Below are 14,531 nucleotides of genomic sequence, written 5' to 3'. Positions count from 1 at the left end.
CTTCCACGAGATAAGCAGAGAGATCTTCAATAAAGTTTTAATTTAAAGGGCCCAAAAAATTAACAAAAATGTATCCAAATGGCTCAAAAAACATTTTTAATATACCTATATTTTTGATAAATAAATTATGTAAATAACGTTCTAGAAAGGAGAGCATCGACTGCCGACTAGGGCGTTCAGATAAGCTGTAACGGTTAGCTTTTTTAAAATGCATTTGTACTTTTTAGACTTCTTAAACCTTTTGGCCGTTTCGACGCTTTATGTATGTAAGATTTTCGGCTTAGTATCACTCTAAAATTTTAATCCACTGGAATTTTTCATATGTAGCGTATTTGAGCGACACCTTAACAAGTTTACGCTTGGCGGTATCGTTTGAGTTATTTGCGGATGGGGAAAAATATTAAATGAGTCATAAAAAAGAAATATTTTAAAAATTATTGGTTAGTGGTCTAGATCGCAGATCGAAGCTGTAACTAAGGTGAGTAGTGGTTATATTAATTGTCCGGGATCGCCAGGAACAACACCTCTAAAGTCGATAAAAGGTATTTCGTTAAAGTGCCTGTTTATGTTTAAATGCCGCCTCAGAAACAACTCACCAAATATATTCGGGCTTAGATGTCTCATCCTGTAAAAAAAAAACCCTTTCTTCTCTACTATGAATACATACTGATATACTCAACGGTGCTGTTTCAATAATCAGTGCCTACAGAGATCACTTAGAAAAATTTTAAATGACAGAAATGCTACGACAAAACAAATTTTATTTCCCACATGAATCATTAAATTAAAAAAACGAGTATTTAGAAATGAACGACTAAATCGTACTGAAGGCAAACATTTTCTTGAGGAACCTTAGCAAGCTTAGTCTCGTTTGCCTGGCAGGAAACGCATGACGCGGTCTTACGCGGACTAGCCAAATATTGATCAAGATCTCTATTACCTCTTTTGCACCTGCCGGAAACGTGTCGACACAAAAATGATCTTTGCTAAGGTGCATATACAATTCTACTCTGTTATAAAAGAGGGTACATCGCTAATTCAGGCTATGGAAAGGTCATCATAAATCCGATCGATTCTTATTGCATATAGTTGGAAGTGTACATAATGGGTACAATGAGTTACACGGCAATAGAACGGGTTCTGCAAGATGTTTTTACGAGGTCTAACAACTCTAGGACAATGAGCACCAATTTACAGAAAGTGCATGTAAGACATTTTGTGAGTTATCTCACCTCGGTTTTTCACACAATTTAATTAACAAGTAAAGAAACTTGTATATTTTTTTAAAAGAAGTCTACGACACAGGTATGATATTCATGCGACTGCCAATTTAGCTCCAATAGTATAGAATTATTTTAAAATACAGGAGGCAGTATTTTTTTGTGGACGAAACCTTGGGACGGTACTAAACTTTTCAAAGAAAAAAAAACTATAGCACTTCTACTAAAGCTATCGCAATAAATTGGTATTTTGACGTGTATTATGGGGTCAAGCTTTAATACTTATACCCTAAACAACTAGTCTACGGAGGATTATAAATCAATAGAAATATAAATCTAAGCTCCGAAGGCTATTGAACTAAGAATAAAAAGAATACCCTATGGTGTACTGTTTGGTAAACTGCAGTGGAGAAGACGCGCAGATCAGGTATTTTCCAGACCAAATCTAAAAACGGATTCACAGACATCTAACAAATAGTAGAACAATGAGTCGTAATGTTTACAGCACGGCTTTGCTTAACATAGGTCTCTTTTGCTATTTCACAAGTGATATTATTTACGGTTTATATTTTATTACTGTATTCAAAATTTACATACGTTTTTTATTAAGTCGGAAGGAGGGTTAACAGTATAGCGTTAAATGTACAATATAGCCCGAAATTATTTAATTTTAATGTTTGAAGCATTAAGGTGCAACGTCATTTGGGTGGTTAATGCAGATTTCTTGGTGCGCATTGCCATGGTAACCATGAATATGTGGCCACCGCTGATATAAATTTTTGCAAATGGTCACTATAGCATTTGTGACAATGTCTCTTTATTGGTTTGTTGTAGTAAAAACCAAAGAAGTCCAGCAAAACCCGTATAATGTCCAACCGCTTAAATACGGAACGTTAAAATTAAACAAAATAATTTAAAAAAACACTACCTACGAGATTAGGAGCAGCACCGTTTTCAAGCATCCATATCGGTGTTCCCTGTATATAAAGTTCAGTTCGACCTATTGCCTAGCAAGCATAGGCAACTGATGGTAAACATTAGTTTCTTTGTACACGCAACGCTAGCGAAGTGTTTTAGTAAAAAGTATCTCAGCACATTTAAGAATGTTAATGTGATTTTTTAGGTAGGACAACAGCTCCGGCAAAATAGTGTCTTTGCACAAAGGAACAAAATCACTGGGGCTTTTTTTAGTGTTGACACTAATTTCTCGTAACTTCTCTTGCCTAAGAGATTTATAGGTTTGAGCACTCGCGCTGATATGTCCGTTCTAATTACGTTGACCTATAATTTAAGCTTGTCCTAACAGAGATAGAAAGAAGCATAGTACCGTCACTTTCGCTGTCTCTGTAGCTGACGGTTTCACTTTTAAAACTTCTTGTCCATTCCATTTTCTGATGTTTCCGAGCCGCACCGTTCGCAGCACAGTAAAACGTCTAACACGACCAGCGATTCGCAATTGCCCAATATGTTTTTAGATCATTAGCGTACCTTAGACGCGTTACATTGTTCAGCAAGTGCATCTAATGCAAAATATGGCGTATGACAGCAGAAAATGCGGGAAAGCTCCCGCGAGGGGATGTCAAAAATTGAAGAACAAGGCTGGTTTATATCGTCGTTGACCCAATGGGAGCAATTCGTTAAATTAAAGCAAAACCGGCTTGACGTGGCACCACGAATATTTATAAGGTGCACAGTCTAAAAATTGATTTTTTTCATTGAGACTGTGTCTAAAGATATTTTCTTGAAAGATGCTAAAGGAATCATCCTTAAGAGTCATGTTCGTTCGACATTACCAGTATTGACAGCGACTACAGCTTTGGTTCGGGACATAAACTGTTTACTCAATCAGTTTCAAAATATTCTCCCTTCAATATATCAATCATCTTCCAATAGTAACCGTGCATCAAGCAATATCGCAAGAAGCAAACTCGTTACATCCAACGAAATTAAATTTTAGCAATCTAAAAGCACCAAAAAAAACAAAGGCTCACAACGGCCAAGAAGTCTCAAAAAAAGTCTAACCGTTGACGTTTATATAGACATCCTAATTGGCAATTGACATCCTTCTCTTCATTTTTTCAATCCAAAATCCAGCTGTATCAAAAAAACATGGTCGGTCAAGCCATTTTGATAAATTTACGAGTCCTATTGAGGGTCTTCCGGTTTATCTCGTGAAAATCTTTTTTCGACTTTTTAAAAGCCGCATGAAAACTGCAATAACGTAGACCGTCAATTCTGAGCAAAGCTTATTATCCTGCTCACGTTTCGTTCAGCGCGAAGGAATTTTACAGCTCGAAGATCTGATATTTGCTTAAATCGCGTTAACGACGCTCTGTTTTCTGACGAGTTTGCTTTTTATTTGAAACAAAAATGGCTTTCTTTCGTCTTTAGAAGTAGTGGATGAATCCGTGCACGCATGAAACCAAAATTGTAGATGTCTTATCTTTTCGAACAACATATATATTTCAGAAGAATGTCTTTCATATCGTCTTTTTTAATTGACAAACTCCGAGCAAGTCCAGTTAACAGAAGCTCCACCATTTCGTCTAATACGAATCGATGGTTAATCAACCGAGCGATAAAGTACCAAAATTTTCATTTATTCCGCTAAATTTTTGATGGTCGAAGATATGGCTTAGAACTGAGGCCTGACGAAATACTGAAGCAATATATACTTATACAGAGTGGTGTTTTCCTTGTACAATCCGGTCCTTTAGAGTTAAGATGCAATGAATTCTTCAGTCAGACCACTAGATGGTGTTGCGGCTAATGTTCGAAAGAGCATTAGCCAGACGCGCTCTTCATGTCGACTAAAAAACGATGGCACGTACAATATGTAGGGCATTTGCAAAATTGCTCTCGCGGGCAGACCAGCATTACCGGGTTCAAGTCACGGGACGAATTTATATAGCATATTTCAGTGTAATTATTTATATAAAAAAAAAACCTGGGGTCACTTGATGGGTTTAGAGAGATCTGGTGCCTATCGAGTTCGTATTTCTGCTTGTAATGGCACACAAAGAGTTTCACCTACGGAATTCCCAATCAGTTTTCTCGAGGTCTGGTTCCAAGAATTCCTGCTGTAAATCGCCGACACCCTTCGGATACTTGTTGTAATGTAAAATAGAGTGAAGAGGAAAGACTAACTACTTTTTGGCGTTCCGTTGTGATGAAATAGCGGTACTCTTTTCAATGAAAATTGCTTTCGACATCTTTCTAGCACAAGTTATTAAAATACGCGCTAGTGTACAGTATGCTGGTGGATTAATATTACAGTTCAATGTTCTTCTATAATTAAATTTATAATATATATAAAGTTCTATAATAGTAATCCATAAGAAAGATTTTTGTGTAATTCGATTATACCTTTGAATACAAAAGGAGAAGAATTCAAGTAGTTCTTAGTTGACCAATTTTTACAAAAAGTTAATGAAAAAATAAAGTAGTCAAATCCATAAATATCAGTGCTGTTTTTAATAAACTGGCCTCGATATTGATTTACTTAATGAATCACTCCTCCAAAATCTTTTATCTGGGCGTGACGCAAGTTGTGCTAGCAGACGGTTTTACTTTGTTTTCATGATGAAAAATTGTGATAATGATTATTATTGCATTATAGCTGATTATAATCATACGGTTGCACGACTTCTTTACCCTGTCCGCTATGTCTGTTCAATGTCATTTATAATAATAATAGTGTTAAGAAATTCCCAAGGACACCTAACGCGTGTCATAAAACGGTTATTACTATATGTATGGGTTGTGCATGTTGCTCGAGGGTCTCAAACGGACAACGGAATTGCGTACGCAGTTATCAGTCGATCCCATCCTCAGACTGTCCAGCCGAAGAGATTGCGAGCCAGACAGAGTCTATAACGGACATAGCAAAAAAATCATATCACATGGAGCAAAATTACTTCTACCAAGCATTTCATTATGGCGTTTAGGGTACTATCTGGAGCACTACCATATACCACAAGCATGGATTCCGAGGCGGTGGGTTAACAATGGCGGCCCGCCTGGTTTTCAGAGATGAACTTAAAGAAACGTGACGTGGTTCAAACCAACTTCTTTATTTCTTTTTTGTTGACCTTAAAGCCGTGTTCAATTCCGGGTCTTCAAATGATGTACTCATAAAATGGACACGACAAGGTGTGCCACTCAAAGAGCTGAAGTTAAGAGGCATCTATCAAAGGAATATTTTAATTGACGCTAGCGTAACGGGGAGTGATTTACTTTCACAAACCAAGCAACGATATTATCTCGTGAAAACAGTCTTTAATCTCGACGACATCTTGGCGTAAAGCAATAGCAGCTTCCACCTAGAACAAATACTAGTGATACTGCAGGACCATGCTACAGATCTCAATCTTTAAGTCTATAAGGCGAAGACCGAAGTCTTACACGGGAAGCAGGCCTTGCAAGCACAGACTCGTTTTGTCTACGTAAAAAGCCTAAAAATAGACAACCTCTTCATGTACCCCGACCTAACTATAGTAAAACCCTATAAAAAACAACTATAAAAAGAATAATGTAAAAAAACAGCACGTATGGAGGAAAAGATTAACGAAGGAATCGTAGCAGAAGTCACTATTAAAAAACCTCAAAAGGTATGGGTGACACTGCAGTCGAACTGCTCAACCTAAAGATCACACAAAGTGCTACTTGCTATACCCAAATAATGCGAGAGAAGCTAACCACGAGGCCTAACAATGATAGATAAAGATGAATCTCACTTTTCGATATCCCTAACATTCACACTTCAACTTGAAGCCGCTGTAGCGTATCCACTGGCCGATACTTCATCGTTCATTGATGTTTTATCTGCACGAAGCAGTAGCTTGTCGTGCCTTTAAGGATAAACGCAGGCGAAGGAGTAAGTGGATTCTTTTTTCAGGTCAGCGTTGATGGTTATGATTGCTTACAAGCGACAGACTTCATCATCTCGAGTACAAGGATATCATGTTAGCTGGAAGATGGATTTGAAAATATTGTAAAACAAGAAACGGCAATAATAATAATGCACCCAAATCAGATCAGTGAGTCAGCTCGCTAGCTTGAATACCTAGCCTTTTAAAGTAACGTAAAAGTTACGACAAAATAACTACGTTAACAGTGTTAAATGGTACGATGTCAGGTTACTTATATATTTTCTGTTTAAAGATAAATAGATAATTACTATGTACGCATATATCGTAATTATGTGTGTTACGTCTACTAGCATTAGAATTACTTGTATTATGTTCATTGATTCCCGCTATTTGCCAACTTCCTCTAAATTTCACTTATCTATACTCATGTCGGTTGACTATACGATTAAATATATAATTTCAGCGTATATGTAAGTAGTCTCCTACCTTAAAGTTTACAATTACTTACTTTCATAACTTGTTCGAGGAAATAAATATATGAAATTTACACATATAAGATGATAACAGATATACAGACAGCTTGTAGTAAAATTGTTTATTAGCTGCTTCGTTGGCAAAGCTGAACCGTTCGCAATGCATCTCTGAAGGCCACTAATAAAAATCATAATAATAGTTACTATTATTGCCAATTTGAAATGTCGCGCCTAATGCAGAAGTTAGAAAAATATATCCAAATGTGTTGGTTTGAAGAAGCTAAGACTCACGTCGTAATTTCGTCTGTCATATCTAGTAATCACAGGTACAATAATTATACTAATACTAAAGTACCAACGGTTTTGGATGGAAGAAAAGTAACAATCAAAATCAGCAGAGTTCCAATAAAAGTTAAATCGCATAATAAATTAGGCAAAGGCGAAACATTCTATCTGTCTATGGATTATTAGAAATAACCGATTCAGAACGGTACCGATGTTCATACACAGATAACTGCTTGGAAGTTAATAATTGTTTATATAATACACAACGTGTTTGTAAGATAAAACAATTACTAAGGGACTTAAATGCTCAGAATAAACAGGCTGAAATTTCATTCAAAAGAAAATACAACAACTTGGACATGGGAAGAGTGAGGGCTGGCATTGTGTGAACAATACGCCGGTAAAAGGACGTTAGAATACACTTCGCGGATGTTATTCATAGGCACTTTAAGATCACAAACAGTAGAAAAGGCGCCATGCAACAGTTGGTGTTCAGGTTTCAGCAGTTTCCACACCACGTTCCGCGATGTTTTCTCTCTTTCGCCCGTTAACGCCTTCTCCTTTGACTATCTTGGTCGTCGTCCTCTTAACTTCGTTCTGACACGAGCAAGCCTTTCTTGCCCCAACAATGGCCGGCACCAGACTGCAACAGGTGCCTCGCTGCCTCCGCGTGATGCATATAGAAGCCCTGAGCGCGTATGGTCCATCATGACTTAGACATGGTAGAAGCTCAATTTAGGTTTGGCGGACAGGTGGTTAGACAGAAGAGGAGGTGTCGGTGGAACTTGGAACGAATACAGGCCGCTGAAGACCATAAGTAGGAGGGGCCAGCGGTGGCAATGGAGGCGACTGCTGCACTCGCTCAGGCGAATATTCGGGGTGTGTTCGCTCGAAAAATTATCGTTGCCAGTAAGCGAGACCAGAGGCTGTTGGAGACTACCAAACGAAGACCCCTGTCTTTCATCCAGCCGGATATAGCGCGCCCCGCTGGTAAACTTCATCCTCACCGTTGTATCTGATAGCCGGTGCACTGCTATCCAACTCGACAAGCTGGCTTTACCACGCCACTCAGAAAATGTGTGCTGCAGCAGCTTCTCTCGTGGCAACTATGAATGCTCTGCTTACCATCGCTTTTGGTTCCTTAGTTTTTGCCAATACAACACAATAATAACTTGCTCTTTCTGGCATCTCAATTACGTTTTTTAGACGCCAGAAGGCTTCCAATTATTTTTCGATATTGGCTGTAAGAGTGTTAGCATCATCTTTCTGGGACTAGAGGGCGATGGAACAGCTTTGTCTACACACCAAAAGAAAATGTAGGAGGCAATCAAAAAGAAGTCATCAAATGGTACCTAAGAATGGTATCTAAATTTTTATTTGCTAGTTCGTAGATCAGCAGATAGCACGCATACACAGTATCTCTATCATATTACGGCTAAATAGAAAATTGCCATTGCTCGTCCTTGACCATTAACTCGTGGCAACAGCTCATCGCAATATAATTCCCACATCTACAGTCCGTTCTTGTGGACTGATTTATCACGAAACTGACACTCTGCTGCCAGCTGATTGCTGGGATACACTAGCATCCAGAGATACTGAACATATGTATCCAGTCACCAGCGAGCGCCTGCTATAGAGCAGAGAATCACTAACCAAAAAGCACCATGAAGTGTCGAGGCGACGGATAGATGACAATAGGTTTGTAAGACCAAGAACGTTATATTAAAATATAGGGTGTATGTTTTCCTTGATTAGAGTCTAAATCTGATCAATGTCCTACAGAATGTTCTATATACCTGTATGCCCTTATTCAAAAAAATCTTATGCTATCATACTCGCGATGTGGTAGATACGTGCACGATTTTCATGTAAAACAGGGAAAGCCTATCTTCAGATAAACGCGTAGATGAGACCTAGACCATGAATACAACGGTTTATTCTGTAGTAGTAATAATAGCAGTACTAATAATAGCAAAGAAATGACCAGGCATTGTTACACTAGAAGAAATACATTGCAGAGTATGAAAAAAAAAACCATACAGAAAAGCTAAATATGACTAGATGTTTTTTTTCGAATAAATGGAATCGACTAAAAATATTACTTTTCTTAACGACCCACAATTATTGATGTAAGCCTCCCTCCTGCTACTGAGTACGTCAATACCCCTTCAATGCGGTATAGTTAACTTTATTTCTATGTGGTTTAGTTCGTGGCCTTTATCTAGTTTTTTTTTTTGTTTTAAATAACAAGTCACTTAATTAAGTCACTTATTATATATACCTAAATAAAAATATTTTATATATATAAACATTTTTCGGCTACCATGTGCTCACAGGTCACGCAACTCACTGACTGGGCACGGAGCCCATTACCTTCTCTCTAATTATTTCAGCCCGAAAAGATATAACTATCACAATTTTGAATATCGTATTTTACGCTAGCCGTGTTTTTCAAATATTATAATATATTTTACACAATGAAAGATGGGAAAAAGCATCGAATAGACGTATTTCATCAAGTGCACATAAAATCGATCTCGTTCCGGTTTTAATGCTTGCCAGTGAAGTAGAGGCGTGAATTAAAGCTAGGTAGATTCCTTCCAAATACGAAAATCATGTTACAGCTTACTCTAGACCGAAAAACGTTGGTAAACTGATGCGTATGTTTTGCTTTAAACCCTATTCAAAAACGCTATAGTTTAATATTAGAAGATATAAACGTCAATCCTAGTTCACTGCACTATGTCTTGTCAATGACTCTTGCATATTGTTATCAAACAAGCTCAGCAGCTATAATCTTATCGTATACGCAATGATGCCTTCTAGCAAATTTCTTAAAATTAAAAACGTCGGCGGAATAAATATAGTTGTTTGAGAAGTTTGTTTTTAACATTATTTTAAATTACATTAAATAAGGAAAAGAATCCAAACGATGCTTATTCACTGTGATAGAACTGCTTATTATCTATGATATGATTAACCCATTCTCAGAAACGGTATCTTCTTTCTCGCGGCACAGGGTATCGAACCCGATCCATTAACGACACAATCATTTTTTGCGTTTTACGGACGCATGTACACCTTTCAACGCAAAGAATCCCTTAAAATTCATGTTTCTGTGAGACACTGACAAAGCTTAAAAATGAAGATTTTTTTTTAATGGAATAAGTTTCCTCCGGCATTAGTTTTATTGCTAAGTCTTTAAATTTCCAAACAGAAATTACTTGATAGATATAACTTCTGAAAACGTCGGTTGTTTTGTGCGCAAGAGTCTGCGATTAAAAGCGTAGACGCAACCGCACCATATCTTTCCGTTGGTGCCCATCTTGGCTAATTGATGAAACATAACTGGCTGAATTAAGTCAGATATTATATAATTGTAATTTACCACGCTCGATTTTTCAGCATTGCAATAAAATTTGCAAAAAAAATTCTATTGTGGCCAGAGATCTAGGATAATCCTCGTGAGGTTACAACTTTCACTTGGTACCAGTACAAGGCCTGCGAAGCGAACGAAACGCTGAAGCTTAATCTAGCCATGGACAGTATTAGTATTTGTTTCGAAATAAGTGAGCGTCTGGCAGAATTCGAGAAGTCATTTGTTTTAGGCAGACAACAAATGCTGTTTCCAGCGCTATAATACATGTCCTGCAAACATACTCCGTACCCTCAAAAATGTTACGCTGTAACCCTATACAATAAAAGATCGATTTCTTATATCTAAGCCGACTGACGTTTGCATGGAACCAAATGAAAAAGCAGGGTTTGTAGCTGTATGCAGGTACTCCGAAGTCCCTGCTAAGACAATTTTAATTCAGAGCTAAACGATAAAAAAATATGAATTAAAACACTTCATTGTTTGACCGATCGCTAATTTGTTATTTCTACTCAACTGATGGACATGGGCGTTAAATAAAACAGCATACACGTTTAGCCATAGCGGCCGAATAAATATCGCACTGCATGGTTCCACCGGGAAGATACCTACACTATATCCTACTAATCTATTGACTTCCATATTTGAAATCTTGTATTTTGTGTTAATCTAAAACCGAAAGTTTGTCATGATCGTTTTGCATTTAATATTATAGTTTATTATCGAATCGTTTTATGTCGAACATTATAGTAAGTTTTATAATATATGCTTAAGGAAATACTACAAATGTGAATGTCAAATACACGATGCACAAAGAAAAAATCAGGGGCAAAAGCCCAATAAGTGCCATCCCAATTTTTGCATTTCGAATCCGCCTGGCAGAGCCGTCCACAAATGATGACGAATAAGAGCAACCTAACGATCACAATTTTTTACAATGCCACCTAGAACACTGACTGATTTCTTGAAAGACATCACTCAAAGAAAATTGCTGTGTATTAAATGATAAGGACTCCTATGAAGATATTAAATATCTCCATAGGAGTCTTCATCATAATTTAAAATAGTTTAGGCTGTATTTGAAATTGATAAATGCAGTCGCTTGCTGAAGCACTTTAGACAATATTTAATCGATCAGCGAGTTCCACAACTGTAACCGATATATTCCAGCGAGGCTGCTGGACACTGTTCAAGTTTGTAATACTTGTATTTCTAGGACGAGAAATATATTCCACATCACATCAGCGGTCACGTCGTCATAATGAAATGCAATAGTGGTACGTCTAAACCTAGTTTATCTACGACTGAAAGTGAATTTTTTTTCTAAATTTCGTTTCGTGTTAGGAATGAGCCGTCAAAATCAATGCTGAACGTCACCACCGGACGTCAAATCTAAAGTATTCATTTAGATCAGCGGTCGTATTGACAAAATTGTTTTGGCTCAAGTGGGCAAGTAGGTGAAATCCTTTAGAAAGACATCATCACAACCGGACAGTACTCAGGACAGCCTAGACGAAATCACACATGCGAACCGCTGGTTTATAGAATAGCACAGAAAGATAATATTATCCATTTTCTGGCTTGGAATGGCAGCAAGATGCATGTAGGGACAATTGTTGGCCTAGCCGTAAACATCTGATCTTCTATTATGAAGATCAGATCAGTCAACTGTTTTCATCTAATAGAGCCTCACTCTATCCTGAGGTCTACGTAAACAACCTGAAACGTGAGACTCGCTTATCAGAGTGCTTGCTTGTAAATTAATAGAAGAGACATGAGTACTCAATATCATATGATCTAAAACAAATATTACAATATCATGTGGACAGTTTGGAACAGAGATCAAAACTATTGTTACCTCTCACGTACGTTACGGCTTGCATATGGAACGTTTCGGCGACCAGGCAAAATTCATAGCCCAGATAAATCCTGATACGATGTCCGGTTATGAATGTATGTCATAAATTGTTCCGGGTTATCATTCTAGTTTTCGGTATTAGAATCAAATGTTCAGCTTTATATCCTGCGTGATTTGGCCCCTTTTGCAGAAACGTCAGGGTATCAATTGTTTCCATATCATTAAACGTTGTATGCAAGAAAAGACTTGAACGTGCTAATACAGAAAGGGCCGTTATAGTATCGGTACTCTCAAATGCGAAACCCCATAGCGAGCCGTGATTTATAGTGTTCGAGTACGCACATGCTTATCTGGGGCTGCGATGCATCTCTAGTAAAAACCTCCATAGTTGGCTGTTTTAGGAAATATGGACAATTCGCAGACTAACCCAAGCAGGATATGTACCCTACATCGAAATTAGTGCTTATTTCATATTCCCGTGCAAGGTCACCTAACATGAGGCACCCAAGATTTTTATTATAGCGATAGTCAATCTTTACATCTGAACAAGAGATGGTCATATCAGAACATGGTACCCGCCACAAGTAACGATAAGCTCTTACATTTTGCCTTCTAACGATATTATAAGGTCACAAATGAACCTTGTAAAAGGGCGCGATTCTCATGTGGAGCCAGGACACTATACATAAGTTCAAAAAGAGACTAGCTCTAGTAACAAAATCCTTTACAGACTTGCAATATCCAAAACGTAGTCACATTTTCCATATTTATAAAAGAAATTCAAAAATATTACCAGTGGGGCCGTTTCAACCTGTTTCGCTTTTGCTAGTTGTCAGCAATAAACAGATTCAAATTTGAATTACTCACACCAAGACAGGCAGGACTAAAACCTTTCATACAACTGTAATCGTGCGCATATTTTACTAAGTAAACCAATTAAACCCTGTTGTTGCTTTCCTTCGTGCCTTACCCTGCCCTGTTCTGTTTAGCTTTGCGTTTGGGCTATATATATATGGACCTCTATAGTAATCTTTGCTCACCGAATTCTCTGGGGCACTCGGAGCTGTCGAATCATCCCAAACAATGGACTAATGCACATTTTTCTCAATAATAACACACACCGGTATATTAATTGAATTCTAGACCACGCAATTCCAATTAGACTATATTTGTAAAAAGAAGACTCCAAAAGATGAAGACAAAGATAGATTCTGCATTCAAACAAAATCTGTTTTCCGATTTGCATTAACAGTATAGTACTGTAGTATTCCTAATGAAAACCCCAATTGTCGAATTAGTGTACTTACCTCGTCCCATTTTACGAACTTATTGCCATTCTGTAGTGCCTGCGGTACCGAGATTGGCTTGAGTTGTACCACGTGAATTCCAGCTTTGGCTCCCGCCATCTTGTGCGCGCCACCTGCCGAGCAATGAAGGGTGTGGTGCCGTCAGTGGGGGACAATGCGATGATTACACTGGATTTCACTTGAAGAACGCTGATTCCGAACGTTAAGCGCCAATAGGCCTTCTTTGAATATGCTTTATTTTTTCGTATACTTCTTCACCTTTCTAACTTGATGTTGTCATGAAACGAAGCAACGTTGTTACTCGCCAAAAAATTACACACAGGTGAGACAGAAGAACGGACTTGCCTTCGCTGACGAATCGTACATTCTGCCGTGAGTCACTAACTGTTCAAGTAATTCACACTCGTAAGTTTCGCATGACCACTGCGATACGTCCGGACACCGCACAAGAATGTGTATTTTCACTTGATGGCGATTCTTGTAAATAGCAAATTGATCCATCAATCAATTATGTAACAAGTCTAAATTGTACATTAGTCATATATGTAGTAACGTGCCTAACGGAAGAGGTCTGATATAAGCGTTAATAACAGTCATATCGTCACGAGCTTCACTCTTATACAAGCGATTCGAGTCCACCTCAGACCCTACGTTTCACTTTAAAACGAGCACCTTTTTTTCAAGAGTAGCTACTTATGTCCAGAGCGCGTCTGCTTTCCTCCCTCATGTTCATTGTCGTGCCTGCTATCATGTCACGTTTTTCTAGTTTGCCAACAAAGTCGTTTAGCAGAAACGTTTTTATATGTCTATAAGTTAGCTAACATCTGCTTCTAATATTGGTGTCACCGGTGCCTACTACGTTCTATAAGTATTTTCTGTTGGTGACACTGACGCTGATATTACAAAGCAGGTCTGTTATGCACTACTTCAGTATTAGTCGATCATTAATTTGTATAGAAGGTGAAGTAGACACCTAGCCTTCAATTAGGATGGCCGTCTATTGCAGTAAATAGAATTACGTCAGTCCGCCGCAATCAGATATTCGTCTATTATCACTGTAGGTGTCAGCAACTACCGATAGGTCTGTATAATCATTTCGTCTCTAATGCTTAAACACACCTATGGTTCCATGTCTGTC

At 37.9% G+C, this 14,531-nt stretch overlaps 1 protein-coding gene across 2 annotated transcripts in view; it reads right to left on the bottom strand.

Annotated features, from left to right (window-relative positions):
* The window catches only part of Plc21C (Phospholipase C at 21C), an 88,718-nt gene that overhangs the window by 62,588 nt on the left and 11,599 nt on the right, over window positions 1-14,531 (bottom strand). For both annotated transcript variants that reach the window (XM_086972002.1, XM_022848598.2), the window contains exon 2: window positions 13,394-13,870. In XM_086972002.1, coding sequence (XP_086828128.1) covers window positions 13,394-13,492 — 99 coding nt within the window. In that variant the 5' untranslated portion in view covers window positions 13,493-13,870. The remainder of the gene's footprint in view (window positions 1-13,393; window positions 13,871-14,531) is intronic.

The sequence above is a fragment of the Varroa jacobsoni genome, unplaced genomic scaffold (genome assembly GCF_002532875.2).
Source record: "Varroa jacobsoni isolate VJ856 unplaced genomic scaffold, vjacob_1.0 scaffold_1361, whole genome shotgun sequence".
Lineage (NCBI taxonomy): Eukaryota > Metazoa > Arthropoda > Arachnida > Mesostigmata > Varroidae > Varroa > Varroa jacobsoni.
This window is presented reverse-complemented; position numbering and strand designations above follow the sequence as displayed.